General features: G+C 52.9%; 13 protein-coding genes across 13 annotated transcripts; 5 read left to right on the top strand and 8 right to left on the bottom strand.

Moving 5' to 3' along the window:
- Window positions 1-46: 46 nt before the first annotated feature.
- Window positions 47-2,566, bottom strand: PG985_002490 (copper amine oxidase 1; the record flags this gene model as incomplete). Its single annotated transcript, XM_066822259.1, has 6 exons — window positions 47-191; window positions 289-642; window positions 755-1,245; window positions 1,312-1,437; window positions 1,510-1,812; window positions 2,069-2,566. The coding sequence occupies 6 exons, from the start codon at window positions 2,564-2,566 to the stop codon at window positions 47-49; spliced, it is 1,917 nt and encodes a 638-aa protein (XP_066689691.1).
- Window positions 2,567-3,513: 947 nt separating this feature from the next.
- On the top strand, window positions 3,514-5,487 carry PG985_002489 (uncharacterized protein; the record flags this gene model as incomplete). The annotated part of the gene is made up of 4 exons (XM_066822258.1): window positions 3,514-3,788; window positions 3,866-4,355; window positions 4,604-4,876; window positions 4,939-5,487. 4 exons carry the CDS (start codon window positions 3,514-3,516, stop codon window positions 5,485-5,487), a joined length of 1,587 nt encoding a protein of 528 aa, XP_066689690.1.
- Window positions 5,488-7,039: 1,552 nt separating this feature from the next.
- On the bottom strand, window positions 7,040-8,456 carry PG985_002488 (uncharacterized protein; the record flags this gene model as incomplete). Its single annotated transcript, XM_066822257.1, has 2 exons — window positions 7,040-7,200; window positions 7,256-8,456. The coding sequence occupies 2 exons, from the start codon at window positions 8,454-8,456 to the stop codon at window positions 7,040-7,042; spliced, it is 1,362 nt and encodes a 453-aa protein (XP_066689689.1).
- A 784-nt stretch (window positions 8,457-9,240) lies between these two features.
- PG985_002487 (uncharacterized protein) lies at window positions 9,241-9,915 on the bottom strand (the record flags this gene model as incomplete). Its single annotated transcript, XM_066822256.1, has 2 exons — window positions 9,241-9,393; window positions 9,457-9,915. The coding sequence occupies 2 exons, from the start codon at window positions 9,913-9,915 to the stop codon at window positions 9,241-9,243; spliced, it is 612 nt and encodes a 203-aa protein (XP_066689688.1).
- A 135-nt stretch (window positions 9,916-10,050) lies between these two features.
- On the bottom strand, window positions 10,051-10,337 carry PG985_002486 (P-loop containing nucleoside triphosphate hydrolase protein; the record flags this gene model as incomplete). Its single annotated transcript, XM_066822255.1, has 2 exons — window positions 10,051-10,123; window positions 10,180-10,337. 2 exons carry the CDS (start codon window positions 10,335-10,337, stop codon window positions 10,051-10,053), a joined length of 231 nt encoding a protein of 76 aa, XP_066689687.1.
- A 278-nt stretch (window positions 10,338-10,615) lies between these two features.
- PG985_002485 (uncharacterized protein) lies at window positions 10,616-11,245 on the bottom strand (the record flags this gene model as incomplete). The annotated part of the gene is made up of 1 exon (XM_066822254.1): window positions 10,616-11,245. The coding sequence occupies one exon, from the start codon at window positions 11,243-11,245 to the stop codon at window positions 10,616-10,618; it is 630 nt and encodes a 209-aa protein (XP_066689686.1).
- A 730-nt stretch (window positions 11,246-11,975) lies between these two features.
- Window positions 11,976-12,182, top strand: PG985_002484 (uncharacterized protein; the record flags this gene model as incomplete). Its single annotated transcript, XM_066822253.1, has 1 exon — window positions 11,976-12,182. One exon carries the CDS (start codon window positions 11,976-11,978, stop codon window positions 12,180-12,182), a length of 207 nt encoding a protein of 68 aa, XP_066689685.1.
- Window positions 12,183-13,689: 1,507 nt separating this feature from the next.
- PG985_002483 (uncharacterized protein) lies at window positions 13,690-14,346 on the bottom strand (the record flags this gene model as incomplete). Its single annotated transcript, XM_066822252.1, has 3 exons — window positions 13,690-13,914; window positions 13,972-14,090; window positions 14,145-14,346. 3 exons carry the CDS (start codon window positions 14,344-14,346, stop codon window positions 13,690-13,692), a joined length of 546 nt encoding a protein of 181 aa, XP_066689684.1.
- Window positions 14,347-15,476: 1,130 nt separating this feature from the next.
- On the top strand, window positions 15,477-16,943 carry PG985_002482 (uncharacterized protein; the record flags this gene model as incomplete). Its single annotated transcript, XM_066822251.1, has 1 exon — window positions 15,477-16,943. The coding sequence occupies one exon, from the start codon at window positions 15,477-15,479 to the stop codon at window positions 16,941-16,943; it is 1,467 nt and encodes a 488-aa protein (XP_066689683.1).
- A 2,651-nt stretch (window positions 16,944-19,594) lies between these two features.
- Window positions 19,595-20,778, top strand: PG985_002481 (uncharacterized protein; the record flags this gene model as incomplete). Its single annotated transcript, XM_066822250.1, has 3 exons — window positions 19,595-20,015; window positions 20,080-20,375; window positions 20,431-20,778. 3 exons carry the CDS (start codon window positions 19,595-19,597, stop codon window positions 20,776-20,778), a joined length of 1,065 nt encoding a protein of 354 aa, XP_066689682.1.
- A 258-nt stretch (window positions 20,779-21,036) lies between these two features.
- PG985_002480 (uncharacterized protein) lies at window positions 21,037-21,864 on the bottom strand (the record flags this gene model as incomplete). Its single annotated transcript, XM_066822249.1, has 2 exons — window positions 21,037-21,458; window positions 21,570-21,864. The coding sequence occupies 2 exons, from the start codon at window positions 21,862-21,864 to the stop codon at window positions 21,037-21,039; spliced, it is 717 nt and encodes a 238-aa protein (XP_066689681.1).
- Window positions 21,865-22,733: 869 nt separating this feature from the next.
- On the top strand, window positions 22,734-23,336 carry PG985_002479 (uncharacterized protein; the record flags this gene model as incomplete). Its single annotated transcript, XM_066822248.1, has 1 exon — window positions 22,734-23,336. One exon carries the CDS (start codon window positions 22,734-22,736, stop codon window positions 23,334-23,336), a length of 603 nt encoding a protein of 200 aa, XP_066689680.1.
- A 482-nt stretch (window positions 23,337-23,818) lies between these two features.
- On the bottom strand, window positions 23,819-24,274 carry PG985_002478 (uncharacterized protein; the record flags this gene model as incomplete). The annotated part of the gene is made up of 1 exon (XM_066822247.1): window positions 23,819-24,274. The coding sequence occupies one exon, from the start codon at window positions 24,272-24,274 to the stop codon at window positions 23,819-23,821; it is 456 nt and encodes a 151-aa protein (XP_066689679.1).
- Window positions 24,275-24,409: the final 135 nt, after the last annotated feature.

Genomic DNA, 24,409 nt, shown 5'->3' with positions numbered 1-24,409 from the left:
TTCGCCCATTTCCACCATAACATTTAATTAGCTCTTCAATCCCGTCTCACAGCTTACAGCATGCGACTGCTTCCGTTACCTCGCCCATTACCTGCTTCGAAGTCAGGTCCTTGTTACTCGGGACATCTATGGCCGGGTTTCGGGTGAAGAAATCGCTCGGCGTGATATGAAGCTGCATGATCTCGACAGGCCTAGGTGGTGCGGAAGAAAAGTCAGCCAGTCAGTCTTTGGGGGGAGCGAGGAGGGCGCCATTGAAGCGAGAGGGTACCAAAATGGAAGAGCACATACATGACAGGCCAGTCCTCCACGCGACTGTTATGCGTTAACCCGAAAACGCTCCAGAGCACCAGGTCCTCGTCCAGCACGTCGTCGTTGCGCGCCGCGGCGTCGCTCACGCCGCCGACCTCGAGGGAGCTCTGCAGCGTGTACTTGCCGCCCGCGTACAGCTCGTGGTCCTTGTACTTGGTCACCCACAGGTGGTGCCGGGCGAACAGGGCCCTCTTGGACTGCGTGCAGTTGGGGTCCGACAGCAGCAGCTGCGTCGGCGGCGGCGTCAGCTTGTAGCCCACGGGCCGCCCGCTGATGGGGTTCAGCTTGCTGTGGTTCTGGATCTTGAAGACGCGGTTGTTGTGGGGTGCAGCACTGTTTTACCTCGTCAATTATTGCATTCTTCATGTGCTTTTGGCGGGAGTAAGGGGATCATGGCAATTGTGGGCAAAGGGGATGGGAGTGTTTCGGGAAGGGGGGTACTGACTCGAGTCCGACACTAGTTGCGATTTCCGTCTTCCGGATCTCGTAGAAGTTGCCGTTGGGGTTGGTCCGCTTGTCTATGCGTACGGGCAAGCTCTCCTCCTGGACCACCGTGTTCTTGTGCCCGTCGATGGCGGGGTCAATCCGAACACAGAAGACGTGCTGGTGGTTCTGGGCAAGGACACCCGGCGAGACTACGTTTCCGTAGTCAGATGTCTTGCCCTCGTCGATATGGACCACCGAAACAATGCCGGTGGCGCGGCTCTCGACCGTGATGCCGGCGGCCTGGTCGAAGATGAAGTTGAAGGCGTACTCGTAGTTGGCCAGCGTGATGATGAACTGCACCACCAGCTCGCGCCGCCGCGTCACCACGGCGCGCCCCGTCCGCCAGTTGGTGTGCTTCCAGCCGATGCCGTTGTCCTGCTCGTGCAGGCAGATGACGTTCTTGGTTTCGGTCGCGGTGCCGTCGCTTCCGACCAGCACACCGTCGAAGTACTGAGGATCAGGGGTGTCAACATCATCGCATCACACATCAACAGCAGCGAGAGCCGGGTAACGTACCTTGATGACACCCAAACAGTCGCAGCCGAGAGCCAGATTGTTGACGCAGTGGCCCAGGCCGCCGTCGCCGAAGTCAAAGGCCTGTTTCCGGTGGAAGGGCGGTCTTGCGTCTGCGTAGGGGACAGTCTGTTGCGGCAAGTTCCGTTAGCGATGACGTCTGTCGGCAACGCGGATGGAATGGAGGGGACTACTGCTCACCATGTCGCTCATGCTCAAGCGGTAGAGGATGCTGCGCCCGTCGTATCGGATATCGTGCAGGACGGCGCCCTCACGCGAGTTGAAGGTCGCACGCATGCTCCACTTCTGCCACTGGATGAGGTTGCCGTCGGTGACGGTGAAGCTGGGCCCGTCGGGCTGCACGACGCCCAGCGGCTTCAGGTCCTGCCGCGTGCCCTCGGGCAGCAGCTCGGGCACGTACTCGCTCGTGGCGTTGTGGTCCAGAATGCGGGCGGCATGGGTCTTGCCCGTCAGGGGGTCGCCCTTTCCGCCCGTGGCCAGCTCCTCGATCCGGATGATTTCTCGGGTGTGGGCATCCATCACCGGGATCAATGGCAACGGGTATCTTTTGACTCTTATCATCAGTATTACTCTTCTTGGGAATAGACTGTGTGTCTTGGGAGGGGATGGAGGCAATGCTGGAGCACTGCGCACATTCACCCAGCCTGAGATACCGGAATAGAATGGGATAAACGCTGATCATTACTTACGCGTAGAAGTTGGAGTCTGGGTTACCGCTACGGGTATCGCGAGCGAACACGAGCGCTTGGAACAGGCGTTTGCGCCCATCAGCGAGATCGGGTGCACCGTAGGGCCACGGCTCGACGACGACCTCGAAGTGCTCGGGCAGGCCAAGCTCTTTGATCTTGGCCTGGAAAAGGGGCGAGTCCTGCACCACCTGCACCAGCGTATCGAACTCGTGGATGGCCAAGCTGCCATGGTGCGTGTCGGAGCTCACCACCTCGTGGCCCACGCGCTTCTTGTCTTTCAAGTCGATGATCGACTCGTGATACTCGGGAAATTGGGAAGCCCCAATGACGTCGTATGTGGCCAAGGCTAGCCGCGAGGGCCTCGGGGTCTCTTCTGTGACCTTCCCCGCGTGCTCCAGGTCGAGAAAGGCGGTTACTTGGGACTTGGGGGGCTCGTGCAATAAGATCTGGCGGAACTGGATGACCACATCCGAATAGCTGTCCTTGACAATGTCTCTTGCGAGATTCGTCTCGTCAAGACTGAGTGCAGAGAGGGGATGAGGCGCCATGTTGATGAGCTTGGAACGCACTCAAAGATGGAGTAAAATGATGGAGAAAAGGATGGATGTGTTGGATGTTCTCCCAGCTTCAATGCTAACATGACGTGCAGACAACCGCCTTCAAATAGTCGAGGCCCATGAGATCTCCTCATCCTCATTACTTCATTGCTTGACAGAATCGTGACAATCATATTGCGATTGAGCAATGAGAGTCTATAGCTGTCAAAACATGGGCTAAACCCCTTTGGGGCAATATGCAGCAATTGTAGCATGGTCCCCCATTCCACATGCAGCATTTCCTTATCCGGCCATGAACTGCACGTTGGTGCCGCCGCGATGGGTCTCTTGTTTGACGCCGCCAAGCCAGGCAGCCAGGCCGTCGGAGATGTCAACCCTTATCAGCATGGACGCCGGGGTGCCTGCGCAGGCCCCACCACGCCCGGGAGACGGGCTTCTCGGGAACTTGCCAAAGATAAGGCCCCGCCAGCTCCCCCAGCTTTTCGATGCGGATTATCTCGCCGGCAGGTAGATTTGGGCATTTGCCGCCCCTATGTAACGGTGCTTATCTCTGTTGCAGGGTCCCTTGGTTGATGAGAGGTTGTAAATCCGGGCAATGCATTGGACTGACTTGTTTCTCAGCTCCTGCATCGGAAAACCCGCCTGGCCGCCTTGATACCCTACATGACTTACATACAACCCCCAGCTGATAAGGCGGTTAGCTAGTATACGTGCAGATGCAACTGGGTAAAATGTGTGCAGAGTGAGCAGTAGATATAGAAGTGCGTCGCCGTGTAGCTGTTGGTGAGACGGTTCTTGTCAGGAGTCTCGGCAGTTTCAACCAATTGACCCGAGTGACGACACCACAAAACCACGACCCGAACCAACCAGCCGACAGACAGTGTCTATCCCCTTGACCAAAACATCCTCTCGTCTGCAACTTGGTCGCCTCAGTAATCATGTCGTCCTCCGGTTCAAAAGAGAACATCTCGAAAAAGGGCGTGGAAGATGTTTCGAGTGCAACCCCCAGCATCCTGAAGGGCTCTCAGGTCCCCTCGAACGGGGATGAGGCCCGGTTGGCGCAGGCCGGCTACACCCAGGAGCTGGACCGGACGTTCTCGCTGCCCAGTCTGATAGCGCTCTCGCTGTGCTTGATGGCCACCTGGGAGGCTCTGAGTGGCGTTGTCTCGGCGGCTTTAACCAGCGGCGGTGCCCCCTGTCTCTTTTACAATTAGTACGTTGAATTATCGCCCCTCTCGTTGTTGAGAATCTTATGACATCGGACACTGATGACGGAACCCTGCATGATAGTGTGCTTTCCTTCCTTTGTGCCATAGCCATCTCCTCTTCATTGGGCGAGATAGCTTCAATATATCCGACCGCTGTGAGTTCAGGCCTTTCAAGCTCCATCCCCCTTATTCCTTTTTTCACATCAAGAAAGGCCCTACTAACAAATTTGTTTGTCTTCCCAAAGGGTGGTCAGTACTACTGGGTTGCCGCCTTGGCCCCTGTTTCGAGCCGGAGAGTCGCATCGTACGCGACGGGATGGATATCACTCGGCGCCCAGATCATCTTCACCACGTCCGCCTGCTTCGCCGCTGGGCTCCAGCTGCAGGCCCTTATCATCTTGAACAACCCGAGCTACGTCCCAGAGCGGTGGCACGCCATGCTGCTCGTCTGGGCGGTCCTGGCCTACTCGGCGGCCGTCAACATCTATGGACCCAAGCTCCTCCCGCACCTCAACCTGGCGTCGGGGATTGTTCACATCGCGGGCTTCGCGGCGGTTGTGGTAGTGCTCGGGGTGATGTCCACAAAGGCGTCCGCTACCTTCGTGTTTTTGGATGTCGTGAATAGCAGCGGTTGGGAAAGTCAGGGAACCAGCTGGCTTATAGGTTTGGTAAGCGACTTTCGGTGTTTATTCCTCTTGAGACATTCTATTACCCCAAGAAGAGTAAATGCTGACACAGAGAATCAAAAGATATCTTCGATATATCCATTTTTAGGGTTTTTTCTCCCTCCCCGGCAGAAACAAAAGACTCATACTGACAGGGACTTTGCAGATACGACGCCGCGTGCCATCTGTCCGAAGAAATCCCAGACGCGGCCCGCAATGTGCCGCTGGCCATGGTCGGCAGCGTCGTGGTCAACGGCGTAATGGGGCTGATCTACTGCATCGTCTTCCTCTTCTCCATCTCCGACCTCGATTCGATCCTCTCGACTGCCACGGGGTTTCCCTACATCCAGCTGTTCCACGATGTCACACGATCTAACATAGGGGCAACGCTCATGGCTCTAGTGGTTGCAGTACTTGCAATGGCAGGCGTTGAATTCATTATTATTACTCCCTCCTCCTGAGACATACTTTCAATACTAACAACTCCCAGATCGCCAATATGTCAGGTGCAACGAGCACCTCGCGAACCATGTGGGCCTTTTCCCGGGATAAAGCGATTCCCTTCGATCGTTACTTTAGTGTGGTCAGTGACAAGAACCACATCCCCGTACGCTGCATCCTCGTCATCACCGCGTTTCAGATGCTGCTCGGCTTCATCTACTTGGGCAACACGACGGCCTTCAACGCCATCCTGTCCATGTCCATCATCTCCATGTACCTCTCGTACATGCTGCCGATCGCCTACATGCTGTTCGGCGGGCGCGAGCGCCTGGACCCCCACCTGCTGGGCCCCTTCAAGCTCGGCCGCGGGCTCGGCCGCGCCCTCAACGTGGTCAGCCTTGTCTGGATGACCGTGGCGATCGTCTTTAGCACGTTCCCCACCGCAATGCCGGTGACACCTGAAAACATGAATTACTCCATCGTGGTGCTCGCAGGGTGGCTCCTCTGGGGCGTCCTGTACTATGCGTTTAGTGGGCGTCACAAGTACGATGTGCCGGTAGTCGGTGCGGCGGTCGTCACCTCGATTGCGGTGGTGTAATCCTATCTCCGATGCAGCTGAGAGATAAAAAGACGTTGGCGGCCAATCAGATGACAGGGGCTGCGTTGTCAACACGAGTCATAGCGTACGTTATCATCGGATCAGGGGTTGGAGATCTTATCTTAAAACAAGGCGACGTCAATGAATAAGGTTTACCAGGAGGGTCCCAGCCGCAGTCTAGTGGGTTCCCTTCACGGAGTAAGATCTAAAGGGGACCTATATCCGTAATTCCGCAGCTTAATATAGACTACATGAATAGTCCATCATACTCCTTATCTTCCAATCAAAGCCTGCAACCTGAGCAATTAGCACAGGTAGTTTGATAGGGACTTTGTCTTGCAGGGGTCCAATCTTTAAGCTTTTCTTATATTTTGATCCGGTAGCCAAGACACCCTACCCAGCCGCATCATCACATGGGTTAGGCGTATGGGTTTAAGGGTGCTTGTAACTAGACTGAGAGCTATTATACCAACGGCCTCCTGTGGCTCATGTGTGCTGTTTCATAACGTTCAACCGTACTCACGAGGATATGATCCATCATTTGCCAATCTTTCCAACGTGACGCTATCACAAATAGATATGCCAAATGACCATTCACTGCTTTAGGTCCTAATGAAGTCACTCCTCTGATGAATATATTCATTCGATATAGTCAGGTGCATCTATGGACAACCAAGAGATTTCCTCCGTTGGTAGAACGCCAGCCAAGTTGATGAGTATGATGCATCAACTAGTTTCTCTTTCTTCAGCCGCTTAATGCAAACATCGCCGTTCGGGGGACGGCTGTTGCATCCGGGAATGACGGCAGTGCAAGAGAGTAACCAATAACTACAGTTAACACCTGGGGGGTAATATTAGTTCATAGCATGAACAAAAAGCTACGTCCCAACGTTGCTTGCTGCTACGGTCTCCTTGATATCTTTTCTGGCGTTGGATAAGTGTACAAATAAGCCAAACAGGCACGCCAACCACCCGACTAATGACCAGATACCAAAAGTGCGTGTGATGGTTCTGATGAATTTGCCAAGAGATTTGATCATCTTGTATGGGGACATAAATCCTGGACACCGGAGCCATGCGCGAGCCGGTAAGCTTGCTTGTTTCGCCTGCGTATTTGAATTATTGGGCAGCGTTTTGAACAGAAAGCGAGATGTCAGAACGAAAAAAAGAAAAGAAAATAGTAATAGGGTATCAATCAGCTGGGGTTCCCTCTAGCACAGATCATTAGTGAACTTGTAGAAGATATGGATAGATCTATATATGAGCCACACTCTTCAACTGGGCTCGGCTTGTTTGGAGATGCTTGGATATCGCTCAATCATATTCGTGTGCGACTTGCCGGGGAGTTTCAGAGGGCTGGATATCAGTCCGTAAATCATCTCTGAATTGTTTAGCTACCAGAACCAGGAATGGATTGAAACGATTTGATAGAATTCCAGCTGTGGTAACTCGTAAGTGGAGCTTTCAGTATCTATTTCCTACCTTAGTTGGTTGGCAAATAAGTAGAAGGTTCGTCTTCTTTCATTGTTTGTGAAATCGGGATCTCCATCCTTCACATCCAGCCAGCCATAAGTCCCTCCAAACCACTGTCAAGATCCTCTCCTCCTTTTATATCCAGCATTTCGTCCAACTGTGTTTGCTTCTTTTGCTCCCTCTCTTTTCTCTTTCGGTCGTCGCTTTGTCTTTTCTCGTCTTGGTATTTGCGGCGGGTGGCTAGGTCGTACAAGATCTCGATTACCAACTTCTCCCCCCTCAAACGTCCACCCACTGGCGTCTCGAGCGAACCTAGCCATCTTGTCTTCGTCTGCGAACTCGAGGAAGCCGATCTGCCTTCGATCTGCTCTTACGCCCTTGCAAGTCCAAGTTGCCCCACGAGTATACTCGACGGAGCTTGGCCCGCGGCCCCAACCGCCAACAAGCCTTGCCAGATTTCCGCGGTCATAGACCACATTTGCCAATTTCAGGATTGAATCGATCTCCCGCGGCAACGCTTCTGATGGACCACGTGCACTGGTGATTTGCACTCGAAATTTCTTCGAAGGAAATGTCCATGGTTCATCCGGTAGTTCCCGAAGAAAGGGGAAGTTGGGCTTGTCGCTCATGCATAGACGGCTTGCTACATCGTCATTTGTCCTGGTTACTGCCTCAAGGAGGGCCAGAATCCTCACGGACTCCATGGCAGCAATTTGGCCCCGTTTGTGTTGTCCGGTTCCCAGTATCGGGTGGGGAGATTCGTCAGGACTGTACCCTAAACTGCGGAGAGCTTCACCCAGGCCCATGGTAGGAACGTTGCGCGAGTTGGAGTTCTTCATCAGATCGTCCAGGTCAACCCAGGCCGAAAAGTGCCGTGCACCGGTCGGGAAGTCTCGCCAAAAGTGCGACAAGTCATACCTCACGTCGAAGCCAACCAAGATGAGAGGGCGCCCGCGAGCTTGCTTTTTGAAGTGTTGGAGTTGGCTGTCTACCTCTCCATCCAAATCTTCGAGATCGATATAGTTGGTAGCCCCAAACGGGAAGTCTTCCGCCGGTACCTTGAGTTGGCCACGATACCAAGCATTTACTCGGGTATTCTTCACTTGGACGTCAAATTGTCGGACCAGGCTTGAAAGGCACGGCTCGTCAGTTGGTGAGATCTCCTCTTGCTGCCTCAGATTTACCAAGAGAGACAAGCCGACTTCCATGCACTGCGAGTATTGGTGTGGGGAGGTGTTTGCTGGATCTCGCCACTCCCGCCATTTTGTGTCGAACGCAACGAATGCAACGTCTTGACACCGCGAGGCTAGCTCGTCGGGCGATGTTATCTGATTCAAGAGCCAAGGCGAGAACTTGCCCGTTTTCGACTGCATCGACTTCCATGGAACAGTCTCCTTTTCTGGAATCCGTCTTTCCATGGCCTCAGCGTTGGCCATTCGGTCCTCTATGGCAAGCCTCTCCCGGAGCTTTTTCTGCTCTCTGACTTGCGACGACATCTTCAAGTGGTATTGGAGATTGGAGATCTGTTATAGGTTACTGTATTTTTGTGATTTCAAAAGGGCAAACAAAGAAAAAAAATGAGATGTGTATTTTGGAGTCGGGTCAGCCTGAAAACAATTCTTAAATACTTCTTCCGCATGCTGGGAGGTTTCTCCGTTCAAAGGGGTTGGGTTGGGGACTTCCCGTGGTTTTGGCAGAGTTAAAGGATCGAATATGGATAACCTGGAATCCATTCTCCACAACCATACTTATACTGACTCATCACTGCTATCGACAACAACGCAATGAAACCTGCTGCCTTCTAAAAATAAACATTTCCGGGCCTAGCCTGTCACTTCAAAGCATCATTGTCCTTCTTGCGTTATCCCCGTGATGGCGGAAGCGGTGCTCCCACCAGGTAATGTTATGCTGTAATTACATATAAGCGAGTCAATTGTTTGAGGTGCCGGGGAACTCGTTTCCCTGGTTTGCAAAGGAAAGATCTTCCGACTCTTCGGAAATCTCATCAAATCAATCTCAAGCGGCTTCTCGAAATCATACTTATCAAGCACATCTTACTGATAGTGTGGCACTTTGGATCACTCCCAGACGATGTAAAGTAGCTTTCATCATCAAGCCTCGAGATAATTGTGTGACGGGAACCCCAGTCACAAGAGTGTGAGCGAAGACGTGGGTTTCAAATTTAACCTTACAAGTCTAGACAACATCTTGGTGCTTTCCTGGCCTCAAAACTGGGTTGACATCGACGTATCCCAACAGAATGCTGGCTCCTTCGCGGCCCTAAAAGGCAGATGAGCCCGTAGATTCTGCGGCCTCACTCCAATCCTGGACACCCTTACGCTGACGAGCAAGCTCCAGCGACTTGTGTACCTTGGGCTGTTTCGGCTTGCCGTAATTCGTATGCATCCGCTTCGTTTGGAAGTACTCCATGTTCTGTATTTATATGGTAAGCTCTTGTCCAATGCAAAAACTATCGTGTAAAGAATCTCTTCTTACCTCGATCCACTCGGGCTCTATGGCCGTGAACATGTCGAAGTGGGGCTTGGCTCCCAGACGGTAGGTCGTATAGACGATCCATTCCTCATTGGCTTCGACTAAGGAGCTATGGGGCTCGATAAGGCCCTCGAAGTTGTCGTGTATCGTGACATACCCCTCCCCATTGCGGTTGTAGGTGGTGTTTGTGAACAGACCGCGAGCCAAAGCCTGGCAGAGTTTATCCGCGTAGTCGGACTTGGCCATCGAGTATGACTGGGTGAGGTCATCTCTTGGGTACAATTTCTCCCACCTGTTGACAATTTGAGACCGAATGGATCTGATCTCGGCGAGGGCAGTATGGTTGAGCATATGCTCCTTGCACCAGAGCTCCATGTCCACGTTCTCATTCGCAAGCTTGTATCCATATGCGTGGAGGGCGTTCAGGTGCGTCAAATGGTCTGACTTTGGATGAGCAAACATCCCCCGAGCTTTATGGGCAATTTCCAGTATGCCTTTCGGCATTAAGAACACCGAATGCTATGAGGCAGCAATGTCGGCCATGGAGAACATATCGCTCCGGCAACCCAGCTTACCGGCCTCAAGGATGGCGTGGTACTATATAGAATTCCCAGGGAATCCGGCAGCGTCAATGCCCTCGGCCGTGAGGCTTCGATCGTTGAGCATGCGCCTGCGAAACAGGGATTAGTTTGGATCCGTACTCAAGGATAGACAGGAACAACTTACAAACTGAGCAGCTCATCAATGGCTCGTAGGAGTGCCTCTGGGGCGAACTTGTCGAGTATATTCACCTTGAGGATATCTGTGAACCCTGCTTTCATGATTCGCGGGAGAGTCTCGTTCAACTCGCTGCCCATTATCTTGGGCGTGGTGTGCAGCGACATGATCTTATTATATGCCTCTATGATGTAGAGGCAGATACAGATGCCGTCTCGGAGACGACCAGAACCTTAGGCGGTGTCCGCGAGTGTCTTTTGAAGCTTGGACGCGAGGATTGTCCATTGTCGGCCAATTCTAACGTGAAAGTCGAGAGCAGCTTTAGCTCCATGAACTTGTACTCCTTCGGGGGAAGCGACTCGTCGGGCTGGGCATTCCGAGAATAGAAATAGCCCCGGATCTTGTAGACTATAACTTCCTTGTTCCACGCGGTGACGAAGGCGGACTATTTGCGGTCCTGATACGACATGACCTGAAGTTTCAGGTCTTCGTCGAAGGTGCCACTCTCTGAGTCGTATGCTATCATGCCTTCGGCTACCAAGGTGCCACGCGAATCGATCTTCTTGAACTCGATGTCGCTGCCCTTGATTTCGGCTCGACAATACACCGGGGCTCCCTTGCTCCCCGCTAGTGGTAGTTCGGCGTTTCCACCGCTATCGACGTGGCCGCCGACTGACTTCAGTCTCTTGGCCGGCGTGTCGACCGACGAGTCTGCCTTGCGTTTACGCCCGACCTTCCCGCAGGGCGAGTCCTGTTTCAAGACACCGACCAGGTATATATTCCCTGATCGCTTGCGAGGTATTGGTGCTCGCATGCTGCGGGAGCTGGTCCAGAAGTCGTCGAATACTGCCATAATGTATTCGTTGACAGTATCCCCGTTGAGTTGGCTGGTAATGCCACCTTGCTTGTCGAAAGCATCTTTGATGGCAACTCGAATCCATCTGGTTTCCGTCTCGTCGAGGTCGTCTGGTCCCCTAAGTACTCGGGTTGAGGAGACCATTTCGATGTTGGCATCGAAGTGTGTGGTGGCGGTTGACGCCGAGCCAGTGGCGTTGACCTCTCCGTTGTTGTTCATGCTGGCAATGTCGATGGATGCCAGATAGTGGTATTGCTTATCCAGTTGTGTGAGTGTTTCATGTTTGGGATGATGCATTTTTACAAACTTGTTGGAGACAAAACATTGAGAGATGGCCAGGTATGTGATAAGCTGAGTTGGAAGAGGGTGAGGAGGCGTGGCAATAGAACGGTGAAAAGTAGGAAATGTCAGTCCAGGGCTCACCTAGATGGCAGAGGCATTGCCTTGGAAGATTATCATGCCCGTTAGTTTCTGGCGTATACGACCAACTCACGGATTAGGGCTGTTGAAATGTTCTGCAAATTCAATCTGCAGATACTTTCTTCCTTTCTCTGCTCAATATAACTCCTACTTCCGCTAGCTGTGTGAAAAGATTGGCGGATGTGTTCGTTCGTCCATGGCCGAGCCATATACGATAAAAATATTAAATAGCAGTAAATACAAGGAGATGTGGCATGACAAGAAGAAGATCAGCAACTTAGCGACCAACGTGGGTAGATTGTTCCGTTCTCCTATTGTGAAAGAAAGGTGATCTGCATTCTAATCTAGAGCCCCCAGCCCACCTCCCAGTCACATCTTAATAATTCTGTCCCCTTCGATCAAACATTGGGAATCGAAATTTAATTCAAGTTGAGACCCCTCCAACTTCTTGACAGCCACACCTCGACTGGTGCAGCCTAAACCATCCATCTTCCGTTCAGTCAACAACTTCCACGAAAGGAGACCCAAGATGGACGACGACGGCAATATTCTCAATGTGGTGAGCCGCATTGAGGACATCAGCGATGCTGATCGGGCTTGGTTCTTTCGACTGGCCCTACGCGCTATTCAGATGACCGCCCCCAATGCCGTCCACGACGATATCGTCGTTCCTGGTGGTCGATACAGTGCCACTGTGGCACTTTTGGCCATCCAAATCTTCGAGAACGGCTCATGAAATAGCACCATGGCACCTCCGGTAAGTCTTCTCTTTCTGTTATTCCTCGTCTACTTCTCCCATCCCCTCCATTTTGAAGCAATATTGTTGACGAGGAATTAAAAATAGGCACCAGAGGAGCCTCGCGGCGACGCGCTCTTCGGCTGCTATCGTGTGGGCACCTTCAAGGAAGTAAGTACAGCATCGAAAAGGTTCACACGCAGCATCATACTGACTGCTCATGAAAGGACCTGCCTAGAATCGCCAAGTCCCGTCACGATTGGGCACAGGCTCTTGAGCGTGGAAAGGCTGGATAAATCGAGACGAACCAGAGAGATGCCCTGCGCAAGAGAGGCGCTGCCGCCTAGCTGCGGGCTAGGGTCGACCGAATTGACGACAGCGTCGTCTTCGAGTACGTCGGCAGCAAGCTTCGCTGGGCCCCGGCACAGTTTGTGGCCTTCCCTGGTGGCCAAACCGGTCCTAGCAACGAAGCCAGAGGACGGGCTATCATGACATTTACCAGGTGGATGACTTCCCAGTGAAACGCACGCTTGGTGGTACACCTATTCCGCAAGTGACGCTTCAACAGTAGGTATGCAATCCTATTCCTAAGGCCAACCCGCATCAATCTAACATTACCAATGACAGTAACATCAAGAAATTCGTCCTTGAGCAAGGGAGCGGATTTGTACGGCCCATGAAATTCTCAAGACGCCAGAAGTCGTGGTGTAAGACATGAGAAGCCTCGCTAGGGCGCGCTAGTGCAGTTGGATGAATATTAGGTATATACCTGTGACAGTTACTCTGCTACTTCTTTTGGCTATGTCTCAATTATAACCTTTCCACCTGGATCTGAAGATTTTGACTGCAAGTTTCTGAGCCTGGCGCCTGAAACGCTCTTTTTCGGGTGAGCTCAAGAGATCACCTCTTGCCCACGTAAAGTAATACTACACCGCTCCCGTCTATCATACTCACTGTAGAAAGTATTGGTTTTCTAATATTAGACAGCTAGAAGTCCGAGAGGATGAATTGTCCACTCTTAATGGCACTGGGTGAAGATATCTCAGTGTTGGCGCCTTGTGGCAGATACAATATCTTCAAGGATGACACTTGCTCACTCGAAGCTCGGAGTGTTTAGATGGAAGCATGTATCACAGGAACTGTACTGAGAAGTGCTTTCACGACAAGCAGTCTCTAATTAGTAGTAATTGAGAGGCTTGAAGTGACGAATGGCTTTATTTAACTACCAACAAAAAGAAAAAAAAAAAAAAAACCCTCGCATCCCAGCACCCCACCCTTGTATATCGTACAATGTTCTGGCGTGAGCCGTGAAAGCGGATAGGGGAGAAAGGTATGGCGTTATCCGTGAAAGAAGAGGGTTGGGCGTTAGCCGTGAAGTAAGGTTTGGCGTTAGCCGTGAAGTGAGTTGCAAAGAAGAGAGAAAGGTATGGCGCAAGCCGTGAATTGTCGGGGGAGGGTTGGCGTTGGCCGTTAAATTGTAGGATGGAGTAATGACATGTTGATCCCATTAGTTACCGGAGGGCTTGGGCCGAAGACTTGGGAGTTGGTTTTGGAGGGGCTGGGCTGGGGCCGGGGCCGGAGCTGGAGCCGGAGCTGGAGTCAGAGCTGGAGCCGGAGCTGGGGCTGGGGCTGGGGCTGGAACTGGAGCTGGAACTGGAGGAGCCGGGGCTGGAGCTGCAGCCAGAGCCGGAAGTTGAGCTGGGCCAGCCGCGTTGTTGGCGGGAACATGATACTGAAAGTAGGTAGTCAGCATACAACGCCATTGATTCAGGGACATTCGGATACATACATTGGCCCCGAAGCGTATCTCTCTGACTCTGAGTTTCTCACCACCAAACCAGGCACGGCGGAGGATGTTCTTCGCAGCTTCCGCATCCGTTTTGTGTGGGAAGTACAGGACACATAGCCCTAAAGTACCGCGTGTCAGCGAGGCTCATCTTCACGCAATACAGCAAGCATTACCATCGTGATTATGGCCGGGTGCAGTTCTCAAGGTCTCCCAGTGTAGTTCGCAACTGGGGACTCCCTTGCGGGTCAAGAACGCTTCGAACTGCGCCATGGACTTGCCGGGAGCGATGTCCATGATGTAGACACCGCGGCCCCTTTTGGTGGCCTTCTTCATCCAGTTCCGATCGGAAGAATCGAGAACCTTGGAGGTATACATTTTGTAGAGCTTGAGATGGTTTAGGTAGGTTTGAAGAGATTTGTATGCAGTATGGGGAAGATTGTTGTCAAGATTATGGTTGCAGGTGGATGTTTTCGATGCGGGTCGGAGAGTTCGACAAGGGAAAGAAATCCAAGTCAAGACCTAGGTAACTGGTTTCCAGAACGCTAAAAGACGCACATGGAAGGTGCAAATATGCAGGTAGGGGACCAAACGAAATCTGCGGCCTTGGGCCGTTCCTTCCCTCCACACATCATTTCTTGACCTCAGCACACCACACAACTACTACATCGCTTTATGGATCCTTCCAAATCTACGTAACAAAATGATGCTTGTTTCAAATTGTTTTCTGGTCGAAGGTTAGGTAGTTTCGTCGAAGGTCATACAGCCACATGTTTTTATTCCGGGGCCCTGTGGCGAGATGAAGCCTGCACCCAGCAGGTACCTGCGACTACATATGTAGGTAATATCTGCTATACGCCACCACTGGTGATACCATCGTAGTGGTCTTTGGAGGTATGTAGACCACAAGCAACCTACTTGAAACTGGAGGTAGGTCCCAATTTCTTAGTCGTAGATAAATCGTGCTTGTGAGAAGGGTTCCTGGGCATATCAATTTGCTGGTTGGGGGGCTTTTCTGGCCGAGTTGGGTTATATTGGCCTGTCAATCAAAGTGGCTACTATTTCATCGCTAGATCGTCTTGGATTTACGTAGACCGTACAATCTGCTGGGCTATCTGCGTTGGTCCTGGGACTTCGTGAGTGGTGTCATCAACCCTTGTTCAGGGGTTTGTAACATCGATCTTACTAGCCAACCATCCATTGGCTTAGTGCCTTTTTAGTTGATCACTCAAATTCTCCTATTGGCCAGCCGGTGCTACTGTCGCGCAATTGCAAGTTTGGCTTTTTGTCGAAGCATGGCCACAAAAAAGGTTACAAGTATACGATTGCTCAACTGGCTGTGGAATTTTTCTCCGGGCCTGTCTGCTGTCCTCTCTCGAGATGACTCTTATAATGACTGGGGATCGTGATGAGGACACTGTGTCAGCGCCAAGGAATTTCCATCGGTAGTGACTTTATATAAATTACATCACTGCTGCCTAATCACCAAAATGCACTCTTGTTTTGACATGGCCCATTTCGCACCCAAAATCCCACCACGAATGATGACGAAACTCACCAGTACTTTCGTTTTCTTTGCCCTTGTAGCCCTCGCCACAGCTTACACTCCCGATAGGTGGTGGACTAAGCCGGGGCTCTGCTCATCAGAAATTAAAACCCATGCGCAGCCGCGAACCTGGCCTACCTCCCACGGATGGCATGATCGAACACTCGAGTGGATTCACGAGAAGCTGATTACCTGTCCCAGCCTCACCAGCCTGGACCTGTCGATCGGCATCACGGGCTGCGAAGTTTACAGCGGCCCCCAGAACTTGCCCCTGGACCCCTTTAACAACACGAAATACGTGGCTGCGTTGGAGTCGCTCGAACTCCAGGATTACGAGCTCGATGGTCGAATCCTCGATTGGGCCACAGAGCCGCCGGTGTGGTACAAGGAGCCTCTGGATGCCGATAGTATATCGGAGTATGAGGAAGATGGGATAGATTGGAGACATTTCCAGAATATTGCCCAGTCGTGGTCATCATATACTACCGGGTGCTCACTCCCTGAGTCTCAGTGCCACCTGACCAACCTGGAGCTGTGGACCAAGGCCATGGATTTCTCCAAGCTTCGACACTTGGCCCTCGCGGGCTGCACAGGCGACGTCGAGTTGTTGACCACGCACCTCGCGCCAAAGCTCTCGAGCCTGAGATCATTGAGTTTTTCCGGGTCCAAGTACGTGGACATGTTTCTGGCACTAGGCAAGAACACGTTGCATCGGATCGCGCTCGTCAACAACGACCCATACCAAGAGAGCGAGTTTGTGCACTTCGACAAGTTCAAAGCCTACATGGCGCACCACGCGGACTCCCTCAAGAGCCTCGAGTGGCGCATGCATGAAACACATGGCACGCTGGGCCTCAGTCAGATTCCCATGAGCGACCTACGGAACTTGCATACGCTGGCCCCCAATCTGGAGGAGTTGACCATGGATCTCAACCGCAACGGCACCTGGCCTATGGAGGTGCTCGATGCCATCGTCGAGGGCGCGCCAGCATCGCTCAAGAACCTGACACTGTATTTGGAGCTCACCAGCGACTGCAGGCACCAGCAGGACGTATTCCTGTGGGGTTCTTCAGATGATGCGCAGGGGGAGTGTTTGGGCATAGACCGGTATAGGCAGCCCATACTCAATGCCGAGACGGCCACGCCGCTGTTCAACCACCTTATCCACAAGGCCCACGAAGCGGGCAAGCCGGCGCTGACAACGGCCAAGTTCAGGTCGGGATACTGGGGTCGAATAGTGCAAGGAGGTGGTCTCATACTTGGTTACCCGTGGCTCGAAGAGCAACAAAAAAAGAACTTCAACGGGGACGTCACGTGTACAATGCTGCGAGATGATGGATCCAGGTACGAGCTAGGAGGCGGGATTTGTTCCTCTCCCCGGGATCCCAGCAAGTATTACGGAGGGTTGAGACCACCGTTGTTCTTCTGAAACGCCGGAGACACCATGAGATAGCAAGAGAGATTGTGGAAGGAGAAGTCCAGCATAGGGTTAGGCACGGTGGGACATCCAATGGTATGGACGTCTGATTAGACTGGACGCAGTACTACACATCAACAGAACTTGAAACCAAGAAGCGTGGAAATGAGCAGCAAGACATGCACACAGGAGTCAGGGGTTGAAGCGGATGGGGCAGATGAAGGATCACAATTTTTATGAAGCCCCTTCAACAAGTGACCCTATTCGCAAGCCAAAGGTCTAAGTTATGATGTTGGGGATCAGTGAAACATGACAAGATGTTAAAAGATCATGCCATGGTACCCTTCAGCTAGACAACAAGGGAGTGCTAGCAAACCCCAAGGGTCCTTGGAGAAAACGGTCAGCACAACGATACTTGGTTATGATCTTTGTGTGATTTACCTTTCAGTCGCCAGTTGGGTTTCGACACATAGGTTGAACATACCATCTAGGAGCAGCAGGACCATGTTCAAATTTGCACCTCCGTATCAACTACCAATATGAGTTCCAGGGCGACTTTCCAGACGATCAACTATATTAGTCAAACGGTGACCATGGTTATACTGCACGCTCAGTACTCCGTAATCATTGGGCATTCTCAACGTGAGCTTAGTTAGATGACATGTTTTCGTACCCTTCGGATAGAAAAGTCGAATCACGCATACTCACTCCAGCATGAGGGGGTAGTGCGATCAATACGCCGCCTAAATATCTTTGAATGAGCGTAGTCAAGTATCGTGAAGTTTTGACGCTGGAGAGCTATCTCTAATGTTCATGCTGTCGCCATTCCCAAATCCCCCCTTTCTCAAAAGCAGCGAGTCCGGCACAGCCTTATCGCCAAAGCCCTCCAGGAGTCTCCGATGCCGGCATTGCATCTGCAGCGCGTAGTGCGTGCCCATGCCGATGTGTCCACTCTGGAACCCCAAAGCTGACGCCTTGACGCTGGGACTATCGTAAAGCACACTAGGCTGCTCCAGTTCGCGAGCTTCAAGTCCCGTGGACAATGTAGACATCAAAAACACAGCGACTACTAGCAGCTTAAGCGTCGGCAGTCGATCTGATTATGCAGGTGTCTATTCAATGACACTTCTGCCGTGGTATTGGTTGGCACTGGCCCCTTTACATAGGCGCTTGTGGAACCCTTTGCCACGGCTACAACCGTTGTTGTCGTATTCTCGTATATACCTAGGTGGATGCTGCTTCACCATACCGTAACCGACACGGAAAGAATAGACGAAATGTCCCAGCAGTTTGCAAAATTGAGTTTAGATCAATTGGCAGTGTTGTTCGTTGGAATGCATGATCCGTGTTTCAGTAAACGCTGCGCCTCTAGACAAGCAATTTTGAAGAAGGGACGGACGCGTTGCTGACTCGCTACACAAGAGCGGGATGTGATGGAACGGATGTGGAGACCACAGAACAATTGAACTGGACGGTGAGCCGTTGAACTGTTAGGGCGATCGATAGCTGCTGCCATTAGCCTTAAAAAGGGAACTGCGCTCGATTGCAAGATGAATGCGATGCGGAGGCCGTATATTCCGTATGCCGGCGACAGTTCTACATAATGTATAGCCCGATCAGAAGGATTCCAGTTTCCTTTGTGATGATCGACATTTATATCCCATCCCACAAGCCCATTTGACGAAGCCAAGCTAGGCACAACCCTACCTGCATGCTAAATTAATTACTGCACACGAGGCTTCGGAAACCGGGGCACGGGGTTCTGGGGTGATGGTGGTCAGGCCAGGGACCGCTTTGTGGCTTGTGAGTACAGTAAACAGCACAAGTTGGACTGAAGGATTCTAGTGATAGGTGGAGGCCCAGGCAGTAGCCCTGTTCTGGCCCAGTACATCTAGCGTGCTGTGGATGTCCCCTGCCGGCGCCTCTGGCCCCCCACCCCAGTGACTTACTGCCAACGACTTGGGTTACGGGTAGTGCTTGTGCAACGCTCAGTGGCTTCTTCTGATATTGGCGACGAGCGTTCTGCATGTCGCATTCGGCCGGGCTCTTTTTCTTTTCTTTTCTTTTGGTGCTTGCTTACCTTACGCAGTACGCCCTGCGTATTCTCAGACCGTATTAGTGTATACATCTATCCATGCATGCAATTTGGGGAAAAGAAACATATGTCTCGGTCGAGCAAAGCCATACGAGGCGACTGATGATGATGATAACGCATTCCAATGTCCCAGCTGCGCCCTCTTCCTTACCCTGCACACGCGAGTCCGCGTTGGGCTTACCGCTCCCCTACAAGCCAACGAACACACACAACGAAAACCTATCCATAATCAGATCCGGATCATTTAAGAAGAGTGGAAACACGTGTGGTGATCTGCCTGTTCATAATATGAAGTACATAGCAGGCCACACGTCATTCCAGATTTTTGTGTGGAATGCAATGCTGCCCGCCAACGTTGATTGACTGTGAGACCCTACGCACAAAGCACTGCCCTGCACATGGATGTGGGCACTCCTTCTTTGTTGGCCACATCAAGATCTGACTGCGTTTGACCATATGTGCTTACTTACACTCGTTCCTTCCTTTTGAACTTCGGCCGGACATTCCAGGCCAATCTTCTCCAGTTGAGACACACGTACGCCCGCCGCTGGAGCTGTTGACATCGACCATGATATCCGAAATTGCGACAGTCACCACGACTGACGCAAAACAATCGAGGCCGCTCAACCCCCAAAACAACAAGAGCAGCAGCAGCAACAACAAGCCATGGCTGAGGCACATTGAGGACGTCCGCATGATCGGATGCACCGGCCTCTTCTTCGCTGTCTTCATCTTCGCCTGGACAAGCTACACGTCGCCGCTGTCCGGCGGCCTGGTCTCCTTCGTGACATGGCTGGCCTTGTTTCAGCTCTCCTTCATGGGCGCTGTGGCGACGCACAACGCCATCCACGTGCCAGTCTTCTGGAAGTCGTGGCTGAACAACTGCTACCAGATCTGCCTGTCGCTGCAGTACGGCTTTCCGGTGTCGGTGTTCGTGCCCGGGCACAACCTGTCTCACCACAAGTACCCGCAGCAGGCTCGGGATATTAGTGAGTTACATTTGTGCTTCAATCTCAGTCGAGTTTGAATATGGCTGATCTGGGCGAAATATAGTGCGCACCACCAAGGTCCGCTACAGCTGGAATTTCTTGAACGGGCTGCTCTTCTTCTTCCACGTCGTGTTGACGGGAGGCGACGAGGACAAGCAGTACTTTGCTGCCCAGGCGCGTCTGAATCGGCCCATCGCGAGGCAGCGCAGACGGGAAGAGATCTTCGTCTTTGGCGCCATGGCCGTGCTGCTTCTGCTGGACTGGCGGCGCTGGATTTGGTTCGCGCTGCTTCCGCAGTTCTACGCCAAATACTGCATACTGAGTCTGAACTACTTGCAGCACGATGGGTGCGATATCCAGGTTTGTGTTCCCTCTTTCTTCTGAGGCAGCAAATACTAACTCGGAGGGTTGATAGAGCAGGTACAATTTCGCCCGTAACTTCACGGATCCGCTCCTGAACTGGCTCTGCTTCAACAATGGCTATCACACCGTTCACCACCTCTACCCCGGCCTGCACTGGTCAATTCTTCCGCAGAAGCACCAGGAGCTCATCGCAGATCACATTGCGCCCAGACTGGAGGATCCGAGTATCCTTGGCTACATGTGGCGCAGTTTTGTATGGCCTGGCATCCGCTTGGATTACCGGGGCAAGCCGCTTGTCCTTACCAAGGAGGAGATTGAGATGAAGAACGAGCCCTGGCTTTATGATGAGGCGGAGACATTCTCGTCCGAGAAGGAGTATCTGGCCCGCCATATGAAGTAGACTAAGGGTCGTATGCGCCTGTCAAGAATATCCCTATATACAGTGTGTGGGCCATATACCTACCACACACTACTTCAGTGGGGCCGCGGTTCCAGGGGATGCATGAATACATGTGCGACAGCGTGCCTAATTCTCTTTTTTGCTTGACAACCAAGATTTTCATTATGTGTGCGATGCTTATGAGTAACCCGTCCGTGTTGGGTTATCAGCGCTGCGAGATACAAGTTGATACTCACAGGTTCGACGGACTAGGTAGGTTTAGAATTTCCACTCATCGCGACCTAGCCTCACAATATCCTGGCGTTCGATAACACGATACCGACTGGGCGTTCCATTATCTGCCTCCGCGAAGAGGGCGGCCTTGACTGCTGCCCGACCAATGACTTCAGGATCCTGGCCGAGGTTATCGTGCCATGCTTGACTGAGACCGCCTATGCCGCGAATCAAGGACTTGAGGAAGGGCCCGCCCTGGTGCTCCCGCTCGCGATCCCCGAGGATGATGCCCGGCCGCAGCACGGCGGCCCGCTCGAAGTCGAGCGACCGGATGGCGTTCTCGACGCCCTGCTTCATTTGCAGGTACGGCATCAGGCGCGCCAGCGGGCCTTGAGTACTGGCGCACGACACGAAGACGAACGACCTGATCCCGCCGGCGTGGGCGGATTTGGCCAGCTCTATGTTCACTGCGTGGTTATGCGATGTTAGCTATGGGAGGGTTGGAGAGACTAAATTGCAGCAGGTGAGGGACAGGAGGAAATGGGTGGAAGGCGAGGGCTTGCGTGATAAACACTTACAATCATGGTCAATCTTCCATTGGTTGGCAATCCCGCCGGACTGCTCACGCGTCGTGCCCAGAGCTGAGAATACCACGTCGGGTGGCGGCGAGATGGCGGTTAGCGTCGATGCCCACTTGCTTGTGTCGCCCTCGACGTGCGCGGAAAGCTTGCGAGATGATCCTGATGAGGATTCCGGCTTTGGTGTGCGCCGGGAGATGGTGTGGACGGCCTTTACGGTATCGAGAGCCAGGAGGGTGGAGAGGATGTGCGAGCCGACCTGGCCGGTGCAACCCACTAAAGCTGCGGTTGTCATGGTCCCCGCGACTCAGCCAGACACTTCTTTCTAGGGGGGGATGACGGTCCAGAGTATAGAAAGGTTCGAACGAACGTATATCTTGGATCAAGTGATTCTGCGATGTAAGTATAAGCTACCCGTTTCCTCGCAAAAGCCCCTACCCAGGACTTGGAATAACAGTCGAGCCATGTTTATATAGGCAGACCGTTGGCCTTCTCTCGGAGACATGTGGTCATCATACTCAGCGGCTAGAGATTGCAACGAGATAGTGCCAGAGACACTACCAGTCCACGATGACCTCCGGGCGGATATTTGCTCCGCGCAAGAAATGTGGCTTTGGCAGCCACGCGGTGATCTTATGAGTGAGCTCCACTGGAAATCCCGACCAATCTCTCTAGAAGCCGTGTGAGTTGGTGGCTTTATCAGCCACCGGTCACCGGTCTATATGCTACCCCAGTGCCACCAAATGATGATAGTTGACTCGGTCAACCTTCTGGTTCGATGCGCCAACAGTGCTATCTATTCCCAAAAATGAGTATTCTGTCCGGATCATGCCGAGTTGTAGTGACTACATGCATGCATGCATGGGATGCCTATGTTTGTCATATTTGCCGTAGATTGATTAGTGGTTAGGGAGCCGAAGAATTAGGTAACGATGGGTACGGAATTGGGCCGCGCCAATGCTCAGTTGCCTGGCGGGGCAGTTTCAACTGCAGCTGCTTGCTAGAGCTTCATGACATTTGCCACAACACCAATCTACATACAGCAACCAAGTCAACAGCAACAGCAAACCCCAAGGTGCACTAAACTCGAGATCCATACACACCAGACCACGTTCATCATCTACCTAGAAGTTCCTGTACATTGCCAACAGGAAACCGCCCATCATGGCGTCCAATCCCTACGAAGTCGAGCACAACATCAAAGACACAAACAACAAACCTCACACCCGGCGCCCCGACATGTCCTCCTTCACGTCCCTCCTGCACCAGATCTCGCCCGAGGCCGGCTCCACAGGAAGTACGACGACACACCACGCGGGCCCGACGCCCGTCGACGCGGCGGGCCTGTTCCGCCTGCTGCAGGACCAGATGGCGACGCTGGCGGCGTCGGCGCCCTCGCCCGAGAACCGCGAACTCCTGGAGCGGCTGATCGGCACGCTCGAGTCGGACATTGACAGCCCGCCCACGCACATCCGGGGCGTCACCCAGGAGTACCTGGACCAGCTGGAGCGGGTGCCCAAGAAGCAACTCAAGGCTGACGACGCCTGCCCCATCTGCGCTGAGGCCTACCTCGACGACCCCTACCCGCTCGTCGTCGAGCTGCCCTGCAAGGGCGGCCACCGCTTCGACCTCGAGTGCGTCGGCCACTGGCTCTCGGGCAAGGGCACGTGCCCGCTGTGCCGGCAGGACCTGACGGAGAAGAAGAAGGTGGAGATACCGGCGGACGAGGAGGAAGATAACGAAGACCCGGACGGCTTGTACGGTTAGGGGAACATTTTGAATTGATTAGACTGCACTTGCATTCATGTGCCCTCTTTGCTTGGGCATTCCGCAGGGTCCGTGGACGTGCCGCATCACAGACTGGACCATACGCGAGGGGCAAGGCTTTGGTGATACCCAGGAAAAATAAATGAATAAAGCTATAACTCAAGTTGATGATGGATATTTCTCATTGGTAGCGGTGCTTTTAGCATTGGAATGATGTACCGTTCATTCTACAAACAGGAATTTCACCGCACTGCATGAAAGGAGTTATTGTATATCATAATGCACCACCCGATAAGATGCTCTCAGCACGATGTTTGTTACATCCAATTCTGGATGTTTCCATTTTCCTCCTTCCCTAAACTCCAAAATACATGCAAGGCACAATCCAGGGTACATGACCTCAGCAACCTGTAGCCCTGTCAATTGTTTGCCGCCTCAAATTTCGGCGTTGCTCGTGTTCAAAATAGGCCCCCTAATGCTTTCTACCTGGAACCGCCGCCCTTGTTGGCATTCCCGCCGCCGCCGCTCTTCCTGTTCTGGTTGCCCTGCTGCGGCTTGTCCTCCATGGCGCCCTGGCCGCCCTGGGAGACCTCCTTGTTGGCCGGGCTGACGCCGAGCGGGTTGCCGCTGTCGCCCGTGCCGTCGGCGCTGTCCGTCTTCTTGTTGCCCTTGCCGGCCGTCTTCATGGCCTCCTCGGGCCCCGTCTTGTTCGGGTTGAAGGCCGCGTCCGCGTTGTCCGACACCTGCTCGTCCGTCCCGCTGCCCGTGTACTCGTGCGCCCGCGGCTTCACCGACGTCCGGTCCTGGTCGTCCTTGTACGCCATCCGCGCTGCCGAGGTGCTGAGGGGGCGCGTTGCCAGGGTGGGGGTGCGCGGCGTCCGGGATGTCATGCGCAGGGCGCTGTGGGCCGCAGTGCGGAAGGGTGTGAAGGAAGGCATTGTTATGTTTCTTGTGTGGCTTTGATGAGTGCGGTAGAAGGGTTCTTGGTGTATAGATTGTTGGAGTAGAGAATAAAGAACTGAATTGATTGCTTATTGGGTGTATTAAGGCCTAGGAATGTAGATCAAGAGAAA

This window comes from Apiospora marii (assembly GCF_038362585.1).
Source record: "Apiospora marii strain CBS 49790 chromosome Unknown utg000002l_segment0_segment0, whole genome shotgun sequence".
Taxonomy (NCBI): Eukaryota; Fungi; Ascomycota; class Sordariomycetes; order Amphisphaeriales; family Apiosporaceae; genus Apiospora; species Apiospora marii.
This window is presented reverse-complemented; position numbering and strand designations above follow the sequence as displayed.